General features: G+C 41.4%; 1 protein-coding gene across 1 annotated transcript in view; it reads right to left on the reverse strand.

The window, feature by feature from the left end:
* LOC144286242 (uncharacterized) overlaps positions 1-25,270 on the reverse strand; it is a 156,406-nt gene that overhangs the window by 116,898 nt on the left and 14,238 nt on the right. The window contains exon 4 of the mRNA XM_077852448.1: positions 15,979-16,194. Coding sequence (XP_077708574.1) covers positions 16,141-16,194 — 54 coding nt within the window. The 3' untranslated portion in view covers positions 15,979-16,140. The remainder of the gene's footprint in view (positions 1-15,978; positions 16,195-25,270) is intronic.

The raw sequence follows: 25,270 nt of genomic DNA on the forward strand, positions 1-25,270 counted from the left end.
ATTATAAAAACAAAGTAACATTCAAATTAGTTCATAATATTTAAAGATAGGAGTTCAAAATATCAATGATTTTTCAATTCTAAAGTTTCAGTACTTGAGGGGTATCTTTAGAGTCTGTTTTTTTCTAATCTTTTACTCATTCATTTGAGAGAGAGAGCAAGTGGATGAGTGAGGAGAGAGGGGCAGAGGGAGAGGGAGAAGCAGATGCCCCACTGATCAGGAAGACCAACATGGGCTCAATCCCAGGACTCCTAGATCATGACCAGAGCCAAAAGCAGATATTTAACCAATAAGCCTCCCAGGTGCCCCAGAGCCTGTTTTACTGAATTATTCCTAGGGGAAAGCTATCAAGGTACTTTACAAACATAATCTTAGGTTTATTAGATCAGGAAAACAAATATTCAAAGGTGAAATTAATTTGCTCATATTTATTGTTGAGAAATTAGGGTCATTAATTATCAATACAAATTTAATGAGACAACAGGCCAAAGCCCCTATTTGAAAAAGAAATAAACTATGCATTCTAGGAACAGAATGTGAACTACAAAAATAAAATTATGTGTTTCCTAATCTGTGTGACAGTTAAGAAATTCACTTAAGAAATGACCTACAACTACGTACAGATGGCTAACAGACACATGAAAAGATGCTCAACATCATTCATCATCAGGGAAACACAAATCAAAACTACAATGAGACATCACCTCACACCTGTCAGAATGGCTAAAATTAACAACACAGGATACAACAGATGTTGATGAGGATGCAGAGAAAGGGGAACCCTCTTATACTGTTGGTGGGAATGCAGACTGGTGCAGCCACTCTGGAAAAGAGTATGAAGGTTCCTCAAAAAGTTAAAAGTAGAACTACCCTGTGATCCAGCAATTGCACTACTAGGTATTCACCCAAAGAATACAAAAGTACTAAATCAAAGGGATGCATGTATCCTGATATTTATAGCAGCATTATCCACAATTGCTAATTATGGAAACAATCCGACATCAATCCATAGATTGATGAATGGATAAAGAGGATGTGGTACACACATATACAATTGAATATTCCTCAGCCATAAAAAAAGAATGAAATCTTACCATTTGTGATGACATAGATGGAGCTAGAGAGTATTATGCTAAGTGAAATAAGTCAGAGAAAGACAAATACTGTGTGATTTCACTCATATGTGTAATTTAAGAAATAAAACAGATGAACATGGGGGGTGGGAAGAGAGAGAAACACCAGAAAACAGACTAACTATGGAGAACTGAGGGCTGCTCGAGGGGAGGGGGGCAGGGGGATGGGCTAAATAGGCATTAAGAAGGGTACTTGTGATGAGCACTGGGGGCTGAATATAAGTGATGAATCACTAAATTCTACACCTGAAACTAATATTACACTGTATGTTAGCTAATTGGAACTTAAAAATTTGGAAAAGAAAGAAAAAAGAAATGACCTAAAATTGATTAGTGTTTTCTATTATTTTAGAATAGGCACCCTTCTCATGGTCTCACTCATACGTGGAATATAAGAAATAGTGAAAGGGACTATAAGGGAAAGGAGGGAAATCGAGGAGGGGGAATTAGAGAGGAAGACAATCCATGAGAGACTCCTAACACTGGGAAACAAACGAAGGATGGGATGACTGGGTGACAGGCACTAAGGAGGGCACTTGAGGGGATGAACACTGGGTGTTATACTATATGTTGGGAAATTGAATTCAAAGAAAAAAATTTAAAAATAAATGCAAAATAAAAGGAAAACTCAGTACACTATATTGATATATATAAAAAAAGGCAACCTCCTCTTGAAAAAAAAATCCACTTAATATATATTCCAAACATAGCTTATGCTATCTTCAATTATGTGCATTTTGGACACCATTTTTTTTAAAGATAAATAACTCAAAACTTTAGTTTTAACTAAATGTCAATGGAAATGGAGTTCTCACATAGGTAAAGAGGTTAAGATTATGTGATTGTTTTTACAGCAATATGAGAAAACTGCCTTATAATTCATACACATTGAATATGGAAATGAAGCCACCTAGTATGTACAGCTGTGATTACAATTTTCTGAGAATTTAGAGCCATCGTAACAGAATAGAGGGGGACAATCTTTAATCTATCAATATTAGGCTGGAATTAGCTAGGCAGATAATTTTAGCCTGCAAGGGTTTTGTTCATTTCCATCTCTCCAGGATACTCTAGAATAATTCAAAGCTCTTTAGGTAGGCCAACTATTCTGAATTCTTCCTCTTGTCTTCTATGAGGCTCATTTGTTGGCTCAGAACACACAGAAAAGGAAAAGAAAGGAACAGTTATTGAGAGCCTGTAGTGTCACAAGCACTGTCCCTTTTATTTGTGAAGCTGAATCTACAGGAAACAGATATCCTTCCCATTTTTACAGGTAAGAAACCTTAGGTTCTCAGAAGTGAAGAAGTACCTTTCCCAAGAGCCCACAGATTTGTGTTCGGATTAGAAGTTTCCTTGACTCCAAATTTCACACAATTTCTTCTTCTGAATGTGATAATTTAATTACATTTCAACTTTAAGAAAAGAATGATCCTATGAGGTGTCTTCAAAAAGACTTATTTATTTATGAGAAAGAGAGTGGGGGGGGAGGGGCAGAGGGCGGGAATCTCAAGCAGACTTCCCCCACTGAGTGCAGAACCTGACATGGGGACATGGGGCTTCATCTCATGACTCATGAGATCATGACCTGAGCTGAAACCAAGAGTTGCACACTCAAATGACCGAGCCACCCAGGCACCCCAAGGCTTGAATCATGTTTGATGTTAACCCTATAGCTCAGTGAATCTTGGGGGATGTGTCACCACTGAGATATATGTGATCAGCAATGTCTCAGGAGAAACCCCATGGTACTGATTGTGGGGGCCAGAGACACATATGTTGATGTTTTTTATATGCAGTTCACTGATCTTGCCTCCAAACTGTTTAATAGTTAACCACTATTTCTGTGGCGTTTTGTAAAAGACTATATTGGCTTGCTAAATGGCACTCCCCCAAATACTAATATTAGAATCCAGTAGTAGGTGGAGATTTTTTTTTTCTGCTATGTAGACTGGTGCTAAAACTCTAAAAATGCAGAGCGATGACAAATGCACAGAATGTAGTGACTTTAGTACTTTCGACTGTATTGTGAGAGAAGGAAGTATGCGTTCACGTTTAGTACATTATGCTTCAAGATAAAATGGTTGCTTTGGTGTCAACAGATGGTTGTTTAATATGTATTTGTATGGAGCCATCTATGTTCCCATGTCCCCCTTGATAACAGTAAGAAAATATTTGCTAGTTTTTTTCTCTAGCCCAAGAATAATTTAAATCAGTTGATAACCTCCCTTCCATCACTCTTTCACTCAGCTTCTTCTTTTGTAGTTGACCAAGGAATTAACTTTATGTACCAGTGTTAACAGAACTAAAAATGTCAACATTTACAGATCCATATCCACACACGCACACACAATACATATGCACATTGATGACAGTATGCACATATATACAACATCATGGAATTCCATTTTGAGAGATCAAAATTTTAATTACGATAATAATAAAGAATTTATAGTTATGCAATCCAATAAGCTCTAAAATGTTCAATTTAAAAAATACTGCATAAAACTTTTGCTTCCAGGTAGGATGGAGTGAGAAGCTTATAAACCATGAGAACACAAAAAAAATCTACACAAAATGTAAAAAATAAACAATTTAAAGGCATCAGCACTGCTGAAACAACAGGCCTAGGATTCCAAAGAGGAGAAAACCCTGAAGAAGTGAGGGAAGAATTTGCAGCTGATTTTGTTGATTCTGGGCTGTGGTAAGAACCCAGACTGCCTAGGTAGAAGACCACTGCTAGAGGTTAGGGAAGCCAGCCGAAAGCTGAGGAGTCTTGAGAGCCATATGTATAGATCTGCATACCACCGATTCTTTAATAACCAGCAGAATGCTATGCCTCTAAACACAAAAATCAATAATATTTATAGGTCCACAAGACTGTTTCTCTATATATCATGTTTGATGCCAATGACAAAATATAGACTTGAGAGATCTTAAACAGACAACCCATTATCCCATGATGACATCTGTCAATTCAGAAGCTGCAAGGTCTAGAGGCAAACAGCTAAGCTAAAACCCCTGAAATGCACCACAGGTTTTTGGCAGTCTTGCAATACTAGGAAGAAAAAACATTTTTAAAATATTGGCATTTAAGATCTGCCAAGAGGAAGGCCCCACATGAACACACGGGGCCAGGATTTGTCCTGTGGACCAAATCCAGCCTGCCTCTATTTTCTGTATGGTCCAGAAATGAAGACCAATTTATATACTTTTAAATGGTTGCCAAAAAAAAAAAAAAATAATCAAAAGAACAGTATTTTGAAATTCAAATCCTGAAAGTATACAAAACTCAAATTCTCTGTTCATAAACAAAGCTCCATCAAAATACATCCATGTCCTTTAATTATATATTGATTTGTCTGCTTTTGCATAATGAGTAGTTACAAAGAGACTGGATAACCTGCAAAGCCTAAAATATAGGCTACCTACCCTTTATAGAAAATGCTTGCTGACCTGCAAATAGGCTGTTAGTTGCGGGAGAGAAGGCCCCCAACCTCTTCTGCTTTTCTCACTGGGTAAGGGGTTTGTGCCTTTGAGGGTGCTGCTTGGCAAGACACCTGATACTATGAGTGTCTTCCATCCAGAGTCACCTGAAATCTGTGGTAGGTAGAGAAAAGTCATAGAAATTTCAGGCTGAGAGGATGTTAAAAATATCTGAACTGCTTGTAGGATTGGTCAATGTCAGAGATGATCTTAGAGCAAAGTGATTGCTTTTTATTTAATGGATTATTCTCCTGGCCCTGCTCCCAGGGAGAAGAGAAAGGTGAGCAAGCTGAACAGCTGGCTCTGGAATTTCAGCTGGGGTCCTATTAATATGGGAACTTCCTGACCTGCAATGCTTCAATTAGAGTCATCAATTAAGCTTGCTTCTGCTCCTCCATTGGCTGATTGCCTGGAAATGAGCCTCCTATTTCATAATACACGTCATTGTTAGATTCCTTAAAGACTCTAAAGTTTGATTTGCTTTACAGATTTAAAGGAGAAAAAAGCTATTCTGACAATGCTGTTTCAAAGTAAATATTAAAATATCAAACACCTTGATTAGGACGTTTTTTTCTTTTATCATTATCACTTTCATTGGATTAGATATATTCTTTGTGTAATTTGGGAGACCCAGCAGGGGATCTATGAGAGGAAACAGAAAAAATGCACTGTTCCTGGGAAATATACAATTTGACAAAGATATTATTTGACAGAAAGTTGTCTTTGTGATGAGCACCAGGAAAAGAACTAACCTCCATACAGTATATTTAGTATATTTTAGAGGCCTTAATATGCTTGAGATACACAGTATCTGCTTTAACCTCTGCTATCTGTGAATCATTTGGACTGATAGTTCACATCATAATAATGTTCTGACTTTTCTCTTTAGGGTATTACCTAATACCCTACAGAAAATAGTCAAATACAGTCAAATAGCAGTCAGATAGCAATACACTTTTACTTATTTATTTTTCCAATTTCATGAAACATCTGCTCTTTTCAGAGTATGTAATTCAGGTCTTAGAAGTGAGACTGCCACATGCTAGTATGAGCTAGAGTAAAAGTTGAAGATATAACAGAGTTGGAAGAGAAATGTACCTGAAATTGAACAGAAAATTAAAGCATTTTGAACTCAGAGGCTCGTACCGTGTCTGTACTTATTCAGTGGCATGTTGCCATCTAATAAGACTTTTAAAAATTGAAAATGGAATTCGGGGTAATAGAGTTCTAAAAGTAACAGAGAAAATGAGAAAATTGAGTCAGAATGGAGGCCATTACTACTTAAGATATTTTCAGAAAGTTAGAAGTTTTGTGTTCAAAAACAATTGAAGAATAATTCAGTGAGAGTAAAATATCTTTTTTCTGAGACTTAATTGTTTTACCGCAACTTTTCCTTTCTATGCCACAGGTACCATATGAACAACTAATTTTACTCCTAGGAAATTTCCTATTTTCCAAACTTGAAGTTATTCGAATTTAGGCATACTGAAGTTTATTTCAACATGTGGATTTTTCTTTTTCAGCTCTCATTAAGAACTTACTGCTATCCTGAGGGTCACTCAGGCATCACATGCACCTCATTACAAAAATTTCATATTAGTCCTAGATTTTCTTGGTTCTCCCTTGATGGCTACTGCTCTGTGAACTGCTTCTATATTAAAGCTATTTTGCCGCTTTTAAAACAAAATTCCATTGGTGGAAAGTTCCTGCGGTGCATGATTCTTTTTGTATGCTATTCTTTTGTGTGTCACATATTATCTGGTTTAAATATCAGTGCCATCCAGCTTCTAAAACAGCTGGTGAGCTATGCCCTTAGTTTTATAAACATGGTCCTCCCATTCTAGACATCTGAAATTTCTCTGGGTAAAATGTCCTCACCTGTAGTCATTAACAATATTTAAGAGAGACCCTGCTAGTCTTCTCATGAATGTTGGGATCCATGTTTTCATTGTATTATCTATTGTTTCATTCATTGTTCAATTACAATTGCATCATTTTCCCTAAAGCACACTACGTACCATAGTTAATTGTCTACACGTATAAAAGCAGTAATCAGATCTGCATGCGGTGTTAAAAGTTTCACTTCTGTTGTCCTACTAAAGAGGCAAATCCCATTGCCTCTGTAAACTCTTAGTTTCATCAAAATAATTCCAAACAGACCCCAACAAGAAAACCTGTGTTATAACTCCTGTCCTATGTAAAAGTGTCCAAGATGCAAACCTTTAAGAGATAACCTTCAATGGTACAAGTGGTGTAATATCTAAAGCACTTCTGGAGCTGTTTCCATAATGCAGTTAAAATCATTGTACGAGTAGTCTTACTTGTTATAACATAGAGGTGACTTCATGCCATTTTTCAGGAAGCCTGGAAATTTTTTCAAATTCCTATAGTTAGGGAACTATCATACAATTTAAAGAGTTATTGTTTCTGCACCGAGCGCACACTATTGTATTATTTTGCATTCTCGTGTTGTCCTCTCTCGTGGATGGATAGTGCTGTACTTCTTCCCTAAAATATGAAGAGCCCACCCCCTCCCTCCTGAACTCACTCCACACTCATACAATCATCTTAGAATGTTGTATAATAGAGAACAGCCAATCTCACCCCCACGCCCCCCCCCCCCCCACACACACACCCGCCGCCCCAAACAACACATTCTCTTAACCAGGGTCTCAAACACTCAGCTCTCTCTGCTAAAGCGCATCCTGCCTCTGCTGGTTGGAGTTTTCACAAACCCAAGCCTAAATAAAGGAGCAGTGTAGCTGCTGTAGCACCTCCACTCCCTGCTCAGCACAGGAATTCCTTAGTAAGCACATGAGTCCTACAGGACAGTAGTGCATTACCTCCCTGCCTTCTAACTCTGGGACACGATCCTTGTCCCAGTACAACGAGTCACAATTCAAAAATAGGGGGTGGGGGGAGGGTAAGATAGAAGAGGGCAGCTTTATCTTTTCAGAGATGGATGATGGGCAAGCATCCCTATGTTTTTCACCTGTCACTTTCCATGCGGAGAGTCCAGACGCAAAGTGTCACACATGCGTGCGTCTGTCCCCGGAGAAATCGTTTACTAGCCCACTGGACAACAACCCAAAGTGCTTTATATCGTGTCCAAAGAAATGTAATCTGCGCTTTTGAAAATGGAAACGCGATGGCCAGGAACATCTCTTCTCTTCGGCTGGCCTTGCTGGGTAGTTTGTACTTGAAGTAAACCGGTCCCCACCCACACCCCAGTCAACCGCAGATCCAAAAAGGCAGGGGAGCTGAACGCCACCGGCAGCCTACCCGTCCCCTCCGGGGAGAGCACCGCGGGAGCACCTCGGGTTGGAGGAGGGCTCGGCAACCCGAAGGGACCATCTCCTCAGCACTGGGAGGAGAGACAGGGAGCCATTTTTCACTAGGTTCACAAGCAAACGTCAGCTCACAGCTGCTAGTGCACCGCCGGAGCGCATCTTAATGTGGCCCAGAGGGACCCGGCCAGTCACCCTCACGGAACCTGTTCTTAGAGAGCCCAGCACAGATCTGACGCCCTCCGCCTTGAGCATCTCCCTGATGTAGTCTCTGCCAAGTGCACAGCACAGACCTGCATCCAATTCAAAACTAAATGCCTCTCCCCCATTTCCTCTTAAAATCATGTGAATCAGACACTTCTGAGCTAATAGTTAAAAAAAAAAAAAAAAAAGGAAGAAAGAAGAAGAGAAAGAAAAACCCACCTCTCCCCACTCCCCAGCCTCCTCCAGCTTCTTGACTAATACCTCTGGGCAGTTCACTTCAGAATGGAGCAGATTCCTGAGTGCACAATGGCAAACTGGCAGACAAGTCCCCTGTCACAGAAAGCACAGGCGACGCTTTCTTTGTAAAAAAAAAAAAAAAAAAAACAAAAAACCCCCCCCCACACACAGGAAAATACAGAGGCTGGAACAAAAGACAGGGTCCCCGCACAGCGAGACGAGGCATCGCGCGCCCGTCTTGCGCGCGCCTCCGCCCGATCGTCGGAGCGGCCTCGGCATCCGCCGGCGACGACCCCGCGTCCTCCCCGGGCGGGCGGGCGGGCTCCGGCTCGGGGGGCAGAGGCCGCGCCGCGGGCAGCCTGGGGCGGGCGCCCCGGGGGTCGGGGCCATTTCAAACTTAGCATATTTGGTCTCAATTAGGTGGAAAATGGAGATAAGGCGGGCGCAGCCCGAGGTCTCGGGGCGCCGTGGCAGGCCGGGGAGCGCCGGCTCAGCAGGTCCCGGGCGCCCGGCCGAGCCCCGCAGCCCCGGGGCCGAGCCGCAGCCCCCCGCGCAGCCCCCCGCCCGGACCCCGGCCCCGGCCCCGGCCCCGGCCCGACCCGACCCGCGGCGCCGAACAAAAGCCCCAGCCTGGCGGGCGGCCCCGCGGGGGGCGCGGCAAGTTGGGGCTCGCTCACCTGGAGCCGGGCGCCCGCGAGGCCCGGGGCCCGCTCGTCCCGCCGCACCTGGCCATGCTCCTCGCTCCGGCTCGCCGCGGACCACCTGTGCCGGCGCGCCCCGTCCTCCCGTCGGCGGCCCCGGGCGCGAGCAGAGCAGCCGCGGCCCGGCCTCCGCGCCCCCCGCACGCGCCCCGGGCTCTGCCTCGTCGAGCCGCGCGCAGCCACCGAACCGCCGCGGACGCTTTTGTTTTCCCTCCTCTCGCAGACGAGGCGCGCGGCGCTCGGCCCGCCCGCCGCAGCCCCCACCTGCAGCCTCCGCGCCGCCCGCCCCGCCGGGGGCCTGCCCATCGCCCCGCGCACCCCGCCCGCCGCGGGCGCCGGCCGCTCGCTCCGGGGCTCCCCCGCTCGGGAGGGGGCGGCCCTCGGCGCGGTCAGGTGACCCCCGGCGGGGCGCGGCGCGCGGGGCGCGGGGGGCGCGGGTAGTACACGCGCGGGCACAGTCACGGCACCACGCGGCGAGGGCGCCCGAGCTCCTGCACGCGAAGGCACTCGGGGCCCCCTGTTCGCCCCGGAGAGAAGCTAACACAGGACCACGAGGTGTAATCAAAGTTCTCGGTGTGGATCCCGAGGCCGCTCACTTTCAGAACCGCCCGACTCAACAGTGGCGGCAGCGCTCCCTCCCGGGGTAACGGGCCCCGGGGCGGCCACGAGGGCGGAGGTTAGGGCGACGGGCCCCCCACCCCCACCCCCACCCCGGCGGAGGGTCTGTCCCGCGGGGGGCCGCCCGGAGGGGGGCCGAGGGGATGTCTCTGCGGAGATGTCAGTGCGAGAGCAGAAATTTCCGTGCAAACCCCAAGAGCTCCAGAAAGCGGCGCGGGGGGGGGGGGGGGGAGGCGGGGAAAGAGGAGCGCACCAAACCCCCTCCCTCGAAACGCAGGGAACACTTACCTGCCAGGTATGCGCCCCGACTGCCAGGTGGAAGGAAGCAAGCCCAGGACGCAGACGAGGTCGCGGGGGTGGGGGTCGTCTGAGCCCGGCTGATGCACACCAAGTAATCCACGTTAGGGGGTCCGGAGCCCCTCGCCCCATTCCCCGCACTTTCCACCCGAGGCCAGCCCCGGGCTGCGCGCTCCGGCCGCGCGGAGATGGCGGGAGCTCGCCGCGGGGGTTCCCAAGTGCCGCGTCCCGGAGCTCCAGGGCGCGCAGCCCCGACGCCGCGCCTCGCCTTTCTTTGCTGCGCAACGCCGGCGCGAGCCCGAGGTCCCCGCCGGCATCCCCTCTGCAGGCCCGGACAGCGCCCGGGGCAGCTCGGCCCGCGGCCCCGAGCTCGTAGGTGCGCGGGGCCGGGGAGGCGGAGGGAGAAGCGCGGAGCGGCGGGCGGGCGAGCGGGCGAGCAGCAGCCTCCTCCGGCCCCGGCAGCCCCGCGCGCGCCCGCGCCGCCTCCGCGCTCTGCCCGCCGCCGGGCCATTCGGCCCTTATATACCAGCCGGCCCGGGGGCGTGGCCGGGGCGTGGCCGAGGCGGGTGGGGGCGTGGTCTGGGCGTGGCCTGAGCGGGGCAGCCAGGGAGCCGCACTGCTTCCTGGGAACTGTAGTTCCCTCCACCCCATCCCAGCTAGTGCACAACAGCTGTCGGCATGGTTGCCGCTCGCCCTCAACAGCGGTGCCCCCTTGCGCCCTCCCTTCGCAGGGAAGGCTGGGATTCCCGCCTCGCTGTCAACTCCGTTAGATCTAGGCTGGTCCTTGATGCACAAGGTGGGGGACCTCAAGCCCCCTAAACGCCTCCCGCGATGACAAGCCTGGAGTCCGACAAACCGAGCTAGGTTGCAGTCCCAGCCTGCCATGAGCCGCCCGTGTGACCTTCAAGGAAGCGTGTGACCTGCGAGGCTGCAGAAACTGAAGTCTGATCAAGAGCATGGCAGCTCCTCAGATTCTTCATCTGAAGCAAAGGATATTAGAGTTTGCTTCATCTGAAGCAAAGGATATTAGAGTTTGCTTCCATCTGAAGCAAAGGATATTAGAGTTTGCTTCCACCGGACAGAGAGAGCACAAGCAGTATTAACCTCACGTTAGAGACAAAAGCAAAGCTGGGAACAGTTAGACAACTTGCTTAATGTCACAGAGCAAACAACGGAGTCTGGACTCGAACCGAGAGTTCTCTCAGAGACATCTCCACTTTCTCCACAGTTCCAGATGGTCTGTCTATAAATCCCCCTGTAGCAGGACTGAATCCTCTCACTCTTGTGCTAGCTGCACTAGGGTTCATTTCAGGAAGAGCGGGTGCTCTGCACAAGCTGGTATAAGAATGTGGCTGAGGGATGCCTGGGTGGCTCAGGGGTTGAGCATCTGCCTTGGGCTCAGGTTGTGATCCCCGAGTCCCAGGAATGTTGCATTTAAGATGCTACAGAAATGCTTAGGAGGGGCAGTCCAGTGGGCAGCAGTTAGAGATATGGCCCTGGGACATTAGAGGAAAGTGAAGGCTACGGGTAATCGACAGTATTTCAAGCTATGGGGCTGGATGTCAACTCTAACAAGATAAAGATGCCTAAATATAGGTGAGGTTAATGTCAAGGAAAGGTTTCCTGGGGATATGATTTTTAAGTATCAGTTTAAAGACAGATTTTCTAAGATGATGTAAAGCTGTATCATCTTTGCAAGCATTCGATCTAACACTGCAGCCACACATTCACTGAAGGACAAATATAACAGAATACAATGTAATGAAATACACTGAGCTGAAAGACTGATTTTACCTTATGGAGGTCAGGAGTCATGCTGTCCTCAACATGGTTAACAGCCCAGCAAAGGTGATGGGGACAGGATGAGTTCGGGTGTTCCTGGGTCCAGATCTTAACACTGTTACTAAATAATTATTACCTTAGTTAAGTACCTTAAGCTAAGTTTCAGCATATTCTTTGATAAGTAAGCATACCATGGTTATGGGACAAGAAATAACGTATGGGCTAATAACGTCTAGCACATCTTATGCATTCATTAAAGGAGAGTTGCCATTATTTATTTTCATTGTTATTTTTGTGACTTTCAGTATTAACCAGGTTAAAGCTACATTTCTAAGGATAGAACAATACTGATTTCTATCATCAAAGTGACATATGTCAGAGAGAGAAACATTTCTGATCTGAGACACTGAAAGATCATCCCATGGCTTTTCTAGGTGATATGGGCTAACTCCATCTGTTTGATGTAATTCCAACCAAAAAAGGGAGCCTAACATTAATTATTCACTTAAAATACTTGACTATTCGTGGACAATGTTACAGGTCAGTAGAGCTTCATGTACACAAACTTTACATAAATATGGCCTGAAACTAAAAGGAATGTATAGTTCTAAGTTTAAGTCTAAAGGAGAAGCGATGAAGAAAACGAGTAGTAGAAGTAAATTGAGGACTCTTCTAAAACCTTTATTTACCTAGTGAGAATAATTCATTTCAGTAAAACATAAGGAGTTAAAGATTGGTAGGCTTTTTTTTTTTTTTTAAGATTTTATTTATTCATAGAGACAGAGACACAGGCAGAGGAAGAAGCAGACTCCATACAGGAAGCCTGACATGGGACTCAATCCTGGATCTCCAAGATCACACCCCGGGCTTCATTAAACCTCTATGCCACCAGGGCTGCCCAAGATTGGTAGGCTTGATGCTTAAATGCATGCAGAATATTTTTTAAAAATACGATTTTTTTAATAACCACAGAGCCACATAAGTGGAGTTGTACATGATTTCCAGAAATGAAAGAAATAAGAAACTTGTAGTAGGTAGAAACTAATAATGCCACTTTTAAAGAGGTACAAGTAAAATAATGATCATGTACGTACATGTTGCTGAGAAATGTATTTATGCTTCTATTGGTGCTATTACACTCAGATAGCATAGCAGCTAAGAACATGCTTCTGGATCGATATTTCCTATAAATAAATCCCAGTTTCTGGGCAAATTACTTAACAGTAGTGTGCCTCAGTGTCCTATTCTATGAAATAGTACCTAACCCGTAAAATCTGTTAGGAGAAATAACTGAACTAGTACACATAATGAAGTTAAAGAGTTTCTAGAACATGGTTAGCATCCACAAGAGGTTAATTTTTACATTGTTTATTATCGGTATTATCAGCATTTTTATGTAATGGAATAAAAGTACCTCAGTAAGCTTTTCTCACTTTCTAAATGCACCTCATCGATTGTACTATTTATGCTCTGAATTGACATCTGATGTTAATTAGTATTATAGGCTCTTAGTTGATACAGGGCGGTAACTAAAATTTAAGCAAGAATTTTCTCAATATTGTTTAAAGTGTCTTACATCTGGTAAACATGTATGGGAAGAAAAAAGGCAGGATAAAGACCCTATGCTAGAAAAAAACGTGACAAAGTTCAAAAGATGAAGATCTGAGTGAATATGTATGGGAAGGAGGCAATGTGAACCCTAAAGTTTCTATTGGATATTCTAATAAAGGATGAAGGACCAATTTCTGGTTTGGGGCTGTTTTCTCCATCTTTGAACACTGGGCAAAGAGCCGCCTAATTTACATATGTCTCATCTCCCATAAGGGACAGAGAAGTCCAGCCAGGCTTACAGAGCCACTGCAAGCATCTGTTGGCATTTGTGGCATCTATTGACTATCCAGACATCCCAGAGTTGGCCTGGGTAGTTGTTCTCTACCGTCCTCAGGCTGAGAGGTCCAGGGACAGACATACTGTTAGGGCTGCTTAAGAAGAGTGCAAACCAATCCATGTACCTTGGGACCCCTCCTGCCTAGCCCAAACTCACAAACAAACCAAACCCAATTCCTTATGTCTAATATATGAATTGAAAGGAATGGTGCTTTCTACATTTACTATGACGCCCAATTAAATAAATTTCTAATTTACAAATAAATGTATGTCAAGAATACTTCATTTGATTTGCCTTATACAGAGTAGAAATGCAATAGAAACCAACGATTCAGGCCCAACCAAGGGCAAATATTTTATGTTTTTAGCTGTAAGGTATTAATCAGTAACAAACTCTGTAACTGCTTTTTGATCTCCAACTTTGTTTTTTTGTGATTACTGCTTCCACTTGGCTGAATCATTTTGCTTCTCATATCAAAGATAGCTAAGAAAACTATGTACTACCAACTTAATTCAAAATCCATTACATAATGAAAAATAAATATTTTGACAAAGATATTTCAGAATCAGAACAGAAAAGGTATCTAATTGCTTGAAAATTACCTATAGACCTATAAATTGCTTTCCTCTCATATACATTTACTTAGTTCTTCACCTTCTGAACCGCATCACATTTTTTTCCGGCACAGGGTCTTTAGTAAGCAAGTTACATTATGTACAATAGTGATCTTTAGCATTTATATACAGAAATTGGTGATTGGTAGGAACAGAGCATAAGTTTTTCACCATTGCATTTATGGAGGAGGCTGTCCTCCTCTGAGAAATCAAGATGAAATCACTTTTTAAGGTTTTACACACTGATTGGAATAGATTAGATTTTGGTCTCCCTATGTTTGAGGAAAAACATTTTTGTGATTAATAATAATATATTAAATAATAATAATATATTTCCTACAACTATTTTGATGTCTCTATTTTTAATTATCATTGTACAGTTTCTATAGTGACGTAGTATTTTAATTTTCATGCTCTATTATTTTTATCAACATTTCATAAGCTTATTTCTTAACCTTCCTTATTCATAATTATGAATTATGTGGGGCAGCCCCCGTGGTGCAGCAGTTTAGCTCCACCTGCAGCCTGGGGTGTGATCCTGGAGACCCAGGGTCGAGTCCCACATCGGGCTCCCTGAATGGGGCCTGCTTCTCCGCCTCTCTCTCTCTCTCTCTCTCTCTCTCTGTCTCTACGAATAAATAAATAAAATCTTAAAAAAATAATAATATGTATGCGAAGTTCATGTGTTAACATTTTTTTCAAGAGCTTTTCAGTTCTTAGATTTTCAATGCCTACTAGTATGCTGTTATTAAAAAATAAATAACTAATAAAACTTTGGAAATTTACTCCAAGCTTAGAGGCTATAAGAATGCCATAGTTAGGGCAGCCTGGGTGGCTCAGCAGTTTAGCGCTGCCTTCAGCCCGGGGCGTGATCTTGGAGACCCGGGATCAAGTCCCACGTCGGGCTCCTTGCATGGAGCCTGTTTCTATCTCTGCCTCTCTCTCTCTCTCTCTCTCTCTCTCTCTCTTTCTGTGTGTCTCATGAATAAATAAATAAAATCTTTTAAAAAAGTATATAAAAAAAGAATGCCATAGTTTTGCTTTAACATTTAATCATAAGTAATGTAAGGAAAAAAAACTAATTTTATAATTATAATAAAATTTGGCACTCAGTTAGTAATAAGCACAAGAAAATAGCAAAGCCATACCCTTGTGCAAACACACTTTATATCTGCCTGCTCTTCTTTATATATGTGATATGATAGATCATAAATAAAAAAGATAACAAGCCTTTTCCTTGTTCAAGGGTAGGTGCCTTTACGAAGTCAATGTCTAAAGATGCTTTCTCCACATTGCCAGATTAGATAGTAAGGGTGGAGAGAAAAATATACAGACATGGTGTAGCTCTAGTCATTTTGAGTACAGTGTTCATTGAAGTTGTTAACTAAATCACATGAAACAACCTCTTTTTCCAGAACAGTGAGTATAGTAAGATTTCTAAGGATAGATTTTACCTAATTTTAATTAGCAAAGATCCCAGAACTTTATACAATCATATTCATGACTTGTAATATTTTCTAAAATGTAGAAATAGTTCATTAGATTTCTATTAATACTGTGTATATGAAACAAAAAACCGAGGAACATAAACTAATTGGTTTATATGTCGAAATTAAAACTAATAAAAGGGATACAAGAATTATGTCCTTTCCATTTGATATTAGAATCCTCTCTCTCTGAGGTTAACTATAATCAATCATACATATAAATATGTACATATGTTAAATGACTAACCTGGTGTTACTACTACTCCATTTCCATTGACCACAGGCCTCTCTTCCTCTTCTTCCTCGGGAGGCTCTATACTGGCTTTCTCCATGTTGCTCACTGATTTATTCCTCTTCCGTTTTCCTTCAGCACTTGGAGTGGCTCCTGGAAGTATCTGGTCTGTTACATTTAATAATAATGGTGCTGGTTCTGCTGGAGGCTTTGGCGTGCCGTAGTAATTGTCTGCAAATGATACCAAAACTTCAGGGAGTTAGAGATTTCTCTTACTGTGTGTACAGTCTGTAAAAAATAGAAATTATATTGATAAATGTATATCCTGTTTCTTGCACATACGTGTATTTTACATGCATACAGATATATGGCTTTGTCTCCTTTCACATTTTTATATGCATCTTTATTTGTTGCTTTTACTATATTGGGCTTTAATGCTTAAATAAAGATACAGATTTATCTTCATTTTCACCTTTTGCCAAACCAAAATATAGTCTTATGTATTAGTCTCATATTGTTCAAAGCTATTTCAAAAATATTTTTAAAATTTGATATGCCTGATTATAACCTTTTTAAAAATAATTATGTCTGATTGAGGGTGCAGATAACTTTTTTTTTTTTAAAGATTTATTTATTATTTGAAAAAGAGAGAGAGAGAGTATGGGCAGGGGGAAGGGCAGAGGGAGAGGCAGAGAAACAGAGGCTGTACTGATCATGGAGCCAGATGGGCAAGTCTTGATCTCAGGAACTGAAGATCGTGACCTGAGCTGAAACCAAGAGTCAGATGCTTAACTGACTGAGCCTCCCAGAGGCAATTCGTAGTTTTTTTTTTTTAAAGCATATCTCACAACAGTCTGGAAAGGCAAAGTATATTGTGCTTTTTCTGTAGCTTTCAAAAGGCTTTGACTGTTTTCCTTGATGTCCACAGTGACCTGCCCAGAGGGGTATCACCAGGCCAGTTCAGTGGTTCTCATGGCTGCTGACTGTGGGCCTACTGCCCTAATCATAGCTCTCATGATCTGAGCTATGGAATATCTGTTCCTCCCATCAGTCTGTGAGACCTCTTAACAGGGGAGATGAATTCTTATTTCTCTCTGTAATAACAGCCTGACACATAGTAGCCACGGAATCAATGCTTACCAAGTGAGCATCTTTATATATTTAAGGAAATTATTTATAGTTTAAGATTTTGATTGGTAAAGAACATCGTGGTGTTTTGTAAAATCAGTGTTATACTTTTAGCATCAGCTTCAAGCCCACATTGGTGTTTTCATTTAATTGAATAATTTATGCACTCATTTGCTACTCATTCATTACAATCTTTATTTAGTACTGACTCTGCATCCAGGCACTCCAATATATGTTTGAGGGAAAATGATGACTGTAAAACAATCCTTGTCTTCCAGATGCTTAGCAGCGTGGTGTAGAAGACAGGCACTGCTGACATCAAGCAGATAAGCATTGTAACAGGAAATGGGACTAAGTACTGCAATCAAGAAGCAGTGGAGGAGGAAGCACGTCTCACTATCTGTTGAGGCCACTGAAGGCTGCTGGGAAAACAGTGTGTTGTGAAAGAAACAACCTATGATCTGGAAGTCATGGGTTCTGGACTTGGCTTTTCTACATGATTACAACTCAGGGAGTTACTTAACCTCACTGAGGGTAAATTTCTTCATCTATATATTGGGAATAGCAGGACTTGTTATACCTATGTTCTGGGTGGCAATAACCAAAACCTACTATAGTTTTGGTTTTTTAAAGGATTTATTTATTTATTTATTTATTTATTTATTTATTTATTTATTTATGAGAGACGGGGAAAGACAGGCAGAGACATAGACAGAGGGAGAAGCAGGCTCCTCATGGGCACCCCAATGCAGAACTCGATCCCAAGGCCCTGGGATCATGACCTGAGCCAAAGGCAGACACTCAACCACTGAGCCACCCAGGTGCCCTCCAAAATCTACTATAGTTAAGTTAAACATGAGAGAGAAATATGAGATGGTTAGTTAAGGGAAGAGGCTGAACAATCTTGGGGGAAATGGGCAGAAACAAAGGAGTCTGATCAAAACATGCAAGTTGCATCTGTTTGGCCTGGACTCTGAAAGCCCAGCTGATTCCACTGCCATGGGCAAAGGCTTCACCTGCCTTTCCTTTGGCTGGAGTGAGGCCCAATCTCTCCTCAGGAGCGCTGATTCATTCATTTCCAAGAAAACACTCGGGCAGGTTTGTCTCATTGGCTGAGTCTCAGTCATGGGAGAGCCTGTGAGCCGCCGAATTAGAGCTGGAGAATGGCTGCTCTCCTTTGGTTTCAGGAGAGGGAGGCAGAGCCGTACCTTCCATCCTCATCACAGGGCTTTCCCCCAAGAGGGGATGGTCTTGGGGCGCTGGGCCCACAGAAATGACCAATATCTACCTACTACACTTGTCCTCCTCCTTGGGTTACTATGAAGATGAAGAATGTAAGAGGAAGTGCTTTATAAAACTGTGAAATTGAAATGGTTTTAATGGCAGTGTAAACCTCATGTTGGCACTAAGTGAATATTCTGAAGGCTAGCTGTAACACTAATGCTATTGCTCATTTTCATGGCTATTCACAGTTGTAAGAGAAATGCAAGAGAAAAATATCATCATGTAAAGTGGTTCTTATACATGTAAAACTTTTATACAGTAGTCTGCAAAGTGGATGATACACATTTTGCTAAATGTTACTTTCTAATTTAATTTAGAGCATTTCGAATGAATCAGACTTTTTAAATGTACTTGCTGAATTCTGAGCAAACAAAAACTGCTAGTTACTTCTTAGAAGTCTATGAATTATTATTATATTTCAGCATCCCTAAGGGCTTGCACTATTCTCAGTGTACTGCTATGCTTTCTATGAAATCTCAATACTTAACTGCTTATCTAATAAACATAAAGTAAAACTAGTCAATAACCAACATGTCCCAATAAATAATATACTTGTTAGTAGTATTCTGAGAATCTTAATTCCTTTAAGTATATAGTATTGAGAAAAATGGATCACATGTCAGTGTTTTTTTCCCCCAACTTGTCTTTTATAGTTTAAATCTCCCTGAAGTAGAAACATAACCTTTTATTAATTAGAAATAAATTCAGGGATCCCTAGGTGGCGTAGCGGTTCGGCGCCTGCCTTTGGCCCAGGGCGCGATCCTGGAGACCCGGGATCGAATCCCACATCAGGCTCCCAGTGTATGGAGCCTGCTTCTCCCTCTGCCTATATCTCTGCCCCTCTCTCTCTCTCTCTCTCTCTCTCTCTCTGTGACTATCATAAATAAATAAAAATTAAAAAAAATAAATAAATTCATAGTTCAGGCTAAAAATAAGTATGAAGTAACAGATCCTGTGGAATTTATATTGCTAAATAATGTGATTATAAATTATATAATAATATTCTATTTCTACTATTTGATTTATGAAAATAAGACTTCAGATTAAATTCTAGATGTAAAACTGTATGAATCATTAGTTAAAATGTTAAGATTATCTTCATTAGCAATAATAAGAAAAATTTAGAAGAAGCACAGAAATAACCCATATAGTTACTACACTTGAGGAATATAATTTACTAAGAACATGCTATTATACCAAATGCAATGCATAAAACCAGGCAACCAGAAATACCTAAACTAAGTTGAAGAATTAGCCAGGTAGTCAGTTAGCTAAGTCATTGAAGTGATTCCCTGATGTAAGTGTACAGAAACCCATATGCTAAGGGTAAAATGTGCCTTTTAGGTAACATATCAGCATGTTTTCAAAAGAAAATGAACACCAAAACACTTTCAAATATAATTTGAAAATAGTGTCCCATTAAGAATGAGATGCCTTTATGCACAGTGCCAACATTTAGCAAATCTAAAATCTCAAAATATCCTAACAAAATGGCATAACATTTAATGGCACAGATCATGCTGAAATAAACCTGTCTTTGAATCCCGTGTCCCCTAAACTGGCTACCTCATTATATCCTTAAATTTCTTCGGTTAAACTGGGAACATGGGGCTGTAAGATGATCAGGGACAAAGCAGCAACTGCAATGACTAGTATTATTACTACCATCACCACCACCACAATTTACTGAGCTGGGCACTGTAATAAACATTTTACCTAAGCACTCCTGGATCAAATGGGGGCTAGAATAACTTTTACCCTCAGTGCTGTTATAAGGATTAATGGTAACAAAGGGACATGTAATGCGATTGGTTCAGAACACGTCTCAATATATGATGGCTACCTTGGACATTTATTCATCAAAAAATGTATGAAATAATTCTGTCTCTGTAGTTAAAAGAAAATGGAGGCTCTAAAAATTAAACTGTTTGCCAATATTACAAATGAAGCAAGTGGAAAAACCTGTATGACTTAAGAACCTCATCTCTTCAAAATATTATGTTGCCTCCCAAGAGGGAAAAAAAGGGGGGCGGGGATAGAATTTGCAATCTGCCCAGAACTGACAGGAGAGAACTTCATTCAAAGCCACAACCAATGGAGGGGGCGGGGGGGGGGGGGGGGGGGGAGGGGTGGTGTGGAGGGGGAGAGCTGGCTGGTTCATTTGCTAGAGAATGCGACTCTTGATCTTGGGGTGGTAAGTTCCACCCTACATTGGGTGTAGAGATTACTTTTTTATATATTTTATTTCATTATTTATGAGACAGAGAGAGAGAGAGAGGCAGAGACACAGGCAGAGGGAGAAGCAGGCTCCATGCAGGGAGCCCGACATAGGACTCGATCCCGGGTCTCCAGGATTAGGCCCTGGGCTGAAGGCAGCACTGAACCGCTGAGCCACCAGGCTGCCCTAGAGATTACTTAAGAATAAAAATCTTTTTAAAAAAGCCACAACTATTAAACACAAATCATTACTTTCTAAAGGGAAAGGTAATAATTGCTACCAAAAAATAAAGTTGGGACATTTTTGGTGACTTTTTTCCCCACCCCCCTTCCAAAAATGTACATGTGTGCATGTGTCCAAGCATATGTGTGTTTTTTTCGGAAATGAAGTGGGATATAGGCTTTTCTAGTCTATTTTTCTCTGAATACATCTGCATTTGTAAAAAATGATGTATTCATTAGAAGTTTCATGTAAATTTAATATAAGATTTTAGTTATTGAATATGATGGCAAAATCAAATGATACATAGAATTGCTCACTTATTTCTATTATAATTAGGATTATCTATACATTACATATTCTTCTTTCTAATCAATGCTTGAGGGAAAAAAGACAATTATTTGAGGAACTTGATTTATTCCTCAGCTTTTTGAGCACTTAAAAGAATGATTTTTTTTCCCATAAACTTATAGTTCTAAAGAGTGAAACAGGGTGGATGCACCTATTTCTGATACCATAAACATGGAAAAGCTTTCTAGAAATATGAAAAAATAATACTCTATTAAAGTCAATAATTGGTTTTATAATAAAAAATTCATACATGCCCATTTATAATGGACAGTGTACTAATTTCTTGTAAAGGAAGAGAGGCAACATAATTACATTGTTATGAACTAAGCTTGCCTAGTGTGTCCCTGGAAAATCTAATCCATTACCCACTTTTATGCAGATCCATTCCTAAGTCATTCATAAGAGATGAAAATAGCTTTCTTTCTTTCTTTCTTTCTTTTTTTTTTTTGAAAATAGCTTTCTAAATGACTTTTCGCATGGTATACTTGAAGACTACCACAGGAATTATTTCTCTTCTTATCAGACTAAATAACCGTTTCAAATAGTCTTAATCTAAGTTTTCAAAATAATGTTTGGATCCATTTTCTGACCTTTCCCAGGTGTGTGTTTGTTTTTTCCACATTGATTTTAATGGCAGATTCAAGGGTGAAAAAGAATAGACTATTTCAATGAATTATAAACTCTTTTCTTTTCTGTACTGCTGGTTTTTATTGAAGGAGAATAGACACCAAAATAGTATTTTCTGAGGCATACCGTATTCTTTATGCCTGTAAGTTCTGATACTATGATAAAAAGTAGGAATGACACTGAAAACTAATATTAGGTACGAGGAAATGCAATACTCCAAAGTGGAATATCTTGAAATGCTTTTACTTATTTCCGACATGTTCTCCCTTTAAATAAGATCAATTTTCATGATGGGAACATGTGATTTGTTATTTAAGTGCATTTGGCTTTTTAAGTAGTATACTCAGATGCTGACTCTGTTGTTTCAGTCCTTTGGGTATATAATAACGTGTAGATTTTACATCAAATGGTCATAGTTCATTCCATTTTGCACCCAAGTGGAGCTGGATTTTAGAAAGATAATATTCTTGTCTTCAACATACCTCACAGATTAAAGTCTTGACCCTCATTTCTCCCCAATATTCTCAGTGCTTTTAGTCCCTTTTTGGTAACCAGAATCAATTTCAGATAATGGTTTAGTAGAAGAGAGATGATTGCTTACAGGGACTCTAAGGCATGCATACAACACAGCCCATCACTGGGATCCCTAGAGCTTGAGAATCTGTCCTTGTGCTGGAAACAGTGTATGGCAAAATTTAAGAGGTTGGGAATCTCATCATTTGTGTTATATAGTTTTATAAATGGAGCAAGTAGTTTGATACTTAGCCTCCTTAATGACACCTACAATATTTGACTCTGGCATCAGACAGAAAGAAAACATTCAGAGTTCGAGATCTACTCATAATTAATTAATTACGTTGGAAAATTTGCCAAATTGTAAATAAACATTTTCATCCACATCAACGATTCAGATTTTTATTATAGAAACACAGATCATGAAAAGATTCAAATTTTAAGATGTTTCATATATTACACAAGGGATATCAATGAGTTAAAATTAGTATCAAAACTCTTGTCAGCCAAGGCAAGAATCAGTCATATGGGCACAGAGTTAGTGTTTTAGAAATTCTGTAAATACAAAACAAAGTTGGTAAATGCAATCTAGACAATATTCTCCTCTTCTAAAATTGCATGTCCTAAAGTGCAATTCCTAAAATGCACGTCCTAAAATTCCCAAAGAAAACAAGACTCAGCGTCACACTTAAGAATGCTTCTGTCAGCTGGTTTTTGAAGTTATTTTGTAAGCAGCTTTAATATTTAACTTTGGTCTCCCCCCCAATTCTTTAAAGATGTATGTTTTATTGGGGTGGACCTCCCCTACTCCTCGAATTTTTACATTATAATTTTGCCTGTCACAGGATCTTCCTTATTTGTAGTAAATTATGAAAGTACCAGAAATACAAGTTTATTTTCTTTTTTAAAGATTTTCATTTATTTGAGAGAGAGACAGAGAGCAAGAGCAAGGGGAGAGATAGAGGAAGAGGGAGAAGCAGGCTCTCTAGTGAGCAGGGAGCCTGACATGAGAGGCTCAATCCCAGGACCCCAGGATCATGACCTGAGCCGAAGGCAGATGCTTAACTGACTGAGCCACCCAGGCACCCTGCAGAAATACAAGTTTATTGTCGAATAATTGTTGCATTAATAAAAGAAAAAAAAAAGAGGGAAGGATATGAGTCAAGAAAAGTTCAGAAAAGAAGTAGAAAGAAATGAAGAAAAAGGAGAAAAAGGAAGAGGAAAATAAAGAGAAGAATAGGTAGAAAATGAAGAAGAGGAAGAGGACTAGAACAAGGAGCAACAAGGACTAGATACATGTGATGTATCTTCCCATGAAGCTGTAGAGTTCTAAAACAATCCCTGAGATGACATTCTGGCCAAAGCCATGCATATATGGCCATCCGTCATCACATAATAGCTGATAACATAGAAGTTACACTGCCTAATATCGCAGGCTTTTGCTACATCTAGCCATTGATGGGAGTTGAAATGTGGCCAGTTTTGCTTTGAGATGTGCTGTAGTATAAAATCCATGCTAAATTTTGAAGACTTAGTATGCAAAAAAATAAAGCATCCCCGTAATCATTTTTATGTTAATTACATGTCAAAATGATAATGTTTAGATCGCATAATGCTGCAATTCCTAGCCTAGTTCTGAAAAAAGCAAGACTTAATAAGTAGTCAATTACTGATGGCAGATAATGACATCCATAACTAATAAGAGTGGGTGAAGAGGAGGGTGAGAATCAATCCAAAGGTCCAGGACAGTAAGAGACACATGACGAACAAGAGGCTCAGTCAGGAAAAGGGTTCACTGCAGGGTGAGATTTTCATCAGCTAACCAAGCCAATGAGAGCTGAGTAATGGACAGAAGGACATCCAACTGTTCATCATTCATTCAGCAAATATTTAGAGGCCACCCACTATGTGTCAGGCATGTATTACCGCAAGGCACAATGGTGAACAAAACAAGCAAGTCCCCTCTGAAACATACCTTATACTGGAGAGACATAGTAATCAAAATAATCAAACAAATACAAAATTACAAGCTGTCAAGAGCTATAAAGATCTAGTAGTGGTATTTTTAAGAACTCTGAGAAGAGCTCAAATTAGGATAGTTAGGGGGAAAAAATGAATTATGATTGAACACCCAGTCCCCTTCCCCAATCTGAGCCAAAAATATTTCTGAATCAGCACAGATCTTTAAAGAAATGTATGTGGCTTTTCTAACAATAAGAAATAAAATTTCTCTATTATTCCCAAAACTTGTCCCAAGGACATCTCTGAAAATCAAATGGCTCAACTATATGCAAGCTGACTAATGTGTGTGTGTATTTTCTCCCAAAACAAACCAAGTTGCTTATAAAAATTAATTTCAAAATTTCTGCTACCTAGTCATCCAGATAAGTTCCTGCTTTCCTAATTTAACTCAAGACATAATCTACATTGTAAAATACTTTAATATTCCACAAACTCAAAGGCTATGTGGTATGAGATCTAAAGTTTGTTTTTTGATGATTTAAATGCATTCAAGATAGAGTTGATGGCAGGTTTAACATGATGACTGACCTTCTCCCACATTGGTACCACAACAGTATGGCCTCCGTTTCTAGACTGATTACTAGTGTGGGTAAGTCCTTCTTTCCTTCTGACAGCAGGGAAGGGGGTGGAGTCAGTGAGAGGACAGCTTTGCCAGGGCACTGATGTCTATGCTAAGATGAGAAAGGTGAGTAGCATCACTCAAGTGATGTCTCAGTAAATGTCTCCACTCAATAAAATCTCAAGCGGTACAGGCAGAAGAGCATTCCAGGCTGAAGAAATAAATCTCCAAAGCCTTGACTCTGGAGGAAGAATAGTTTTTAGGAGAACTAAAAGAGAACAGTATGGTTGGTGCCAAAAACAGAGTGAGCCCTGAAGTTAGAGATCAAAAAGCTTTGTTAAAGTCTTGGGTTAATTTTCAAAAAGTAAAGGGAAGCCATTGAAGGT

The sequence above is a fragment of the Canis aureus genome, chromosome 16, assembly GCF_053574225.1.
Source record: "Canis aureus isolate CA01 chromosome 16, VMU_Caureus_v.1.0, whole genome shotgun sequence".
Taxonomy (NCBI): Eukaryota; Metazoa; Chordata; class Mammalia; order Carnivora; family Canidae; genus Canis; species Canis aureus.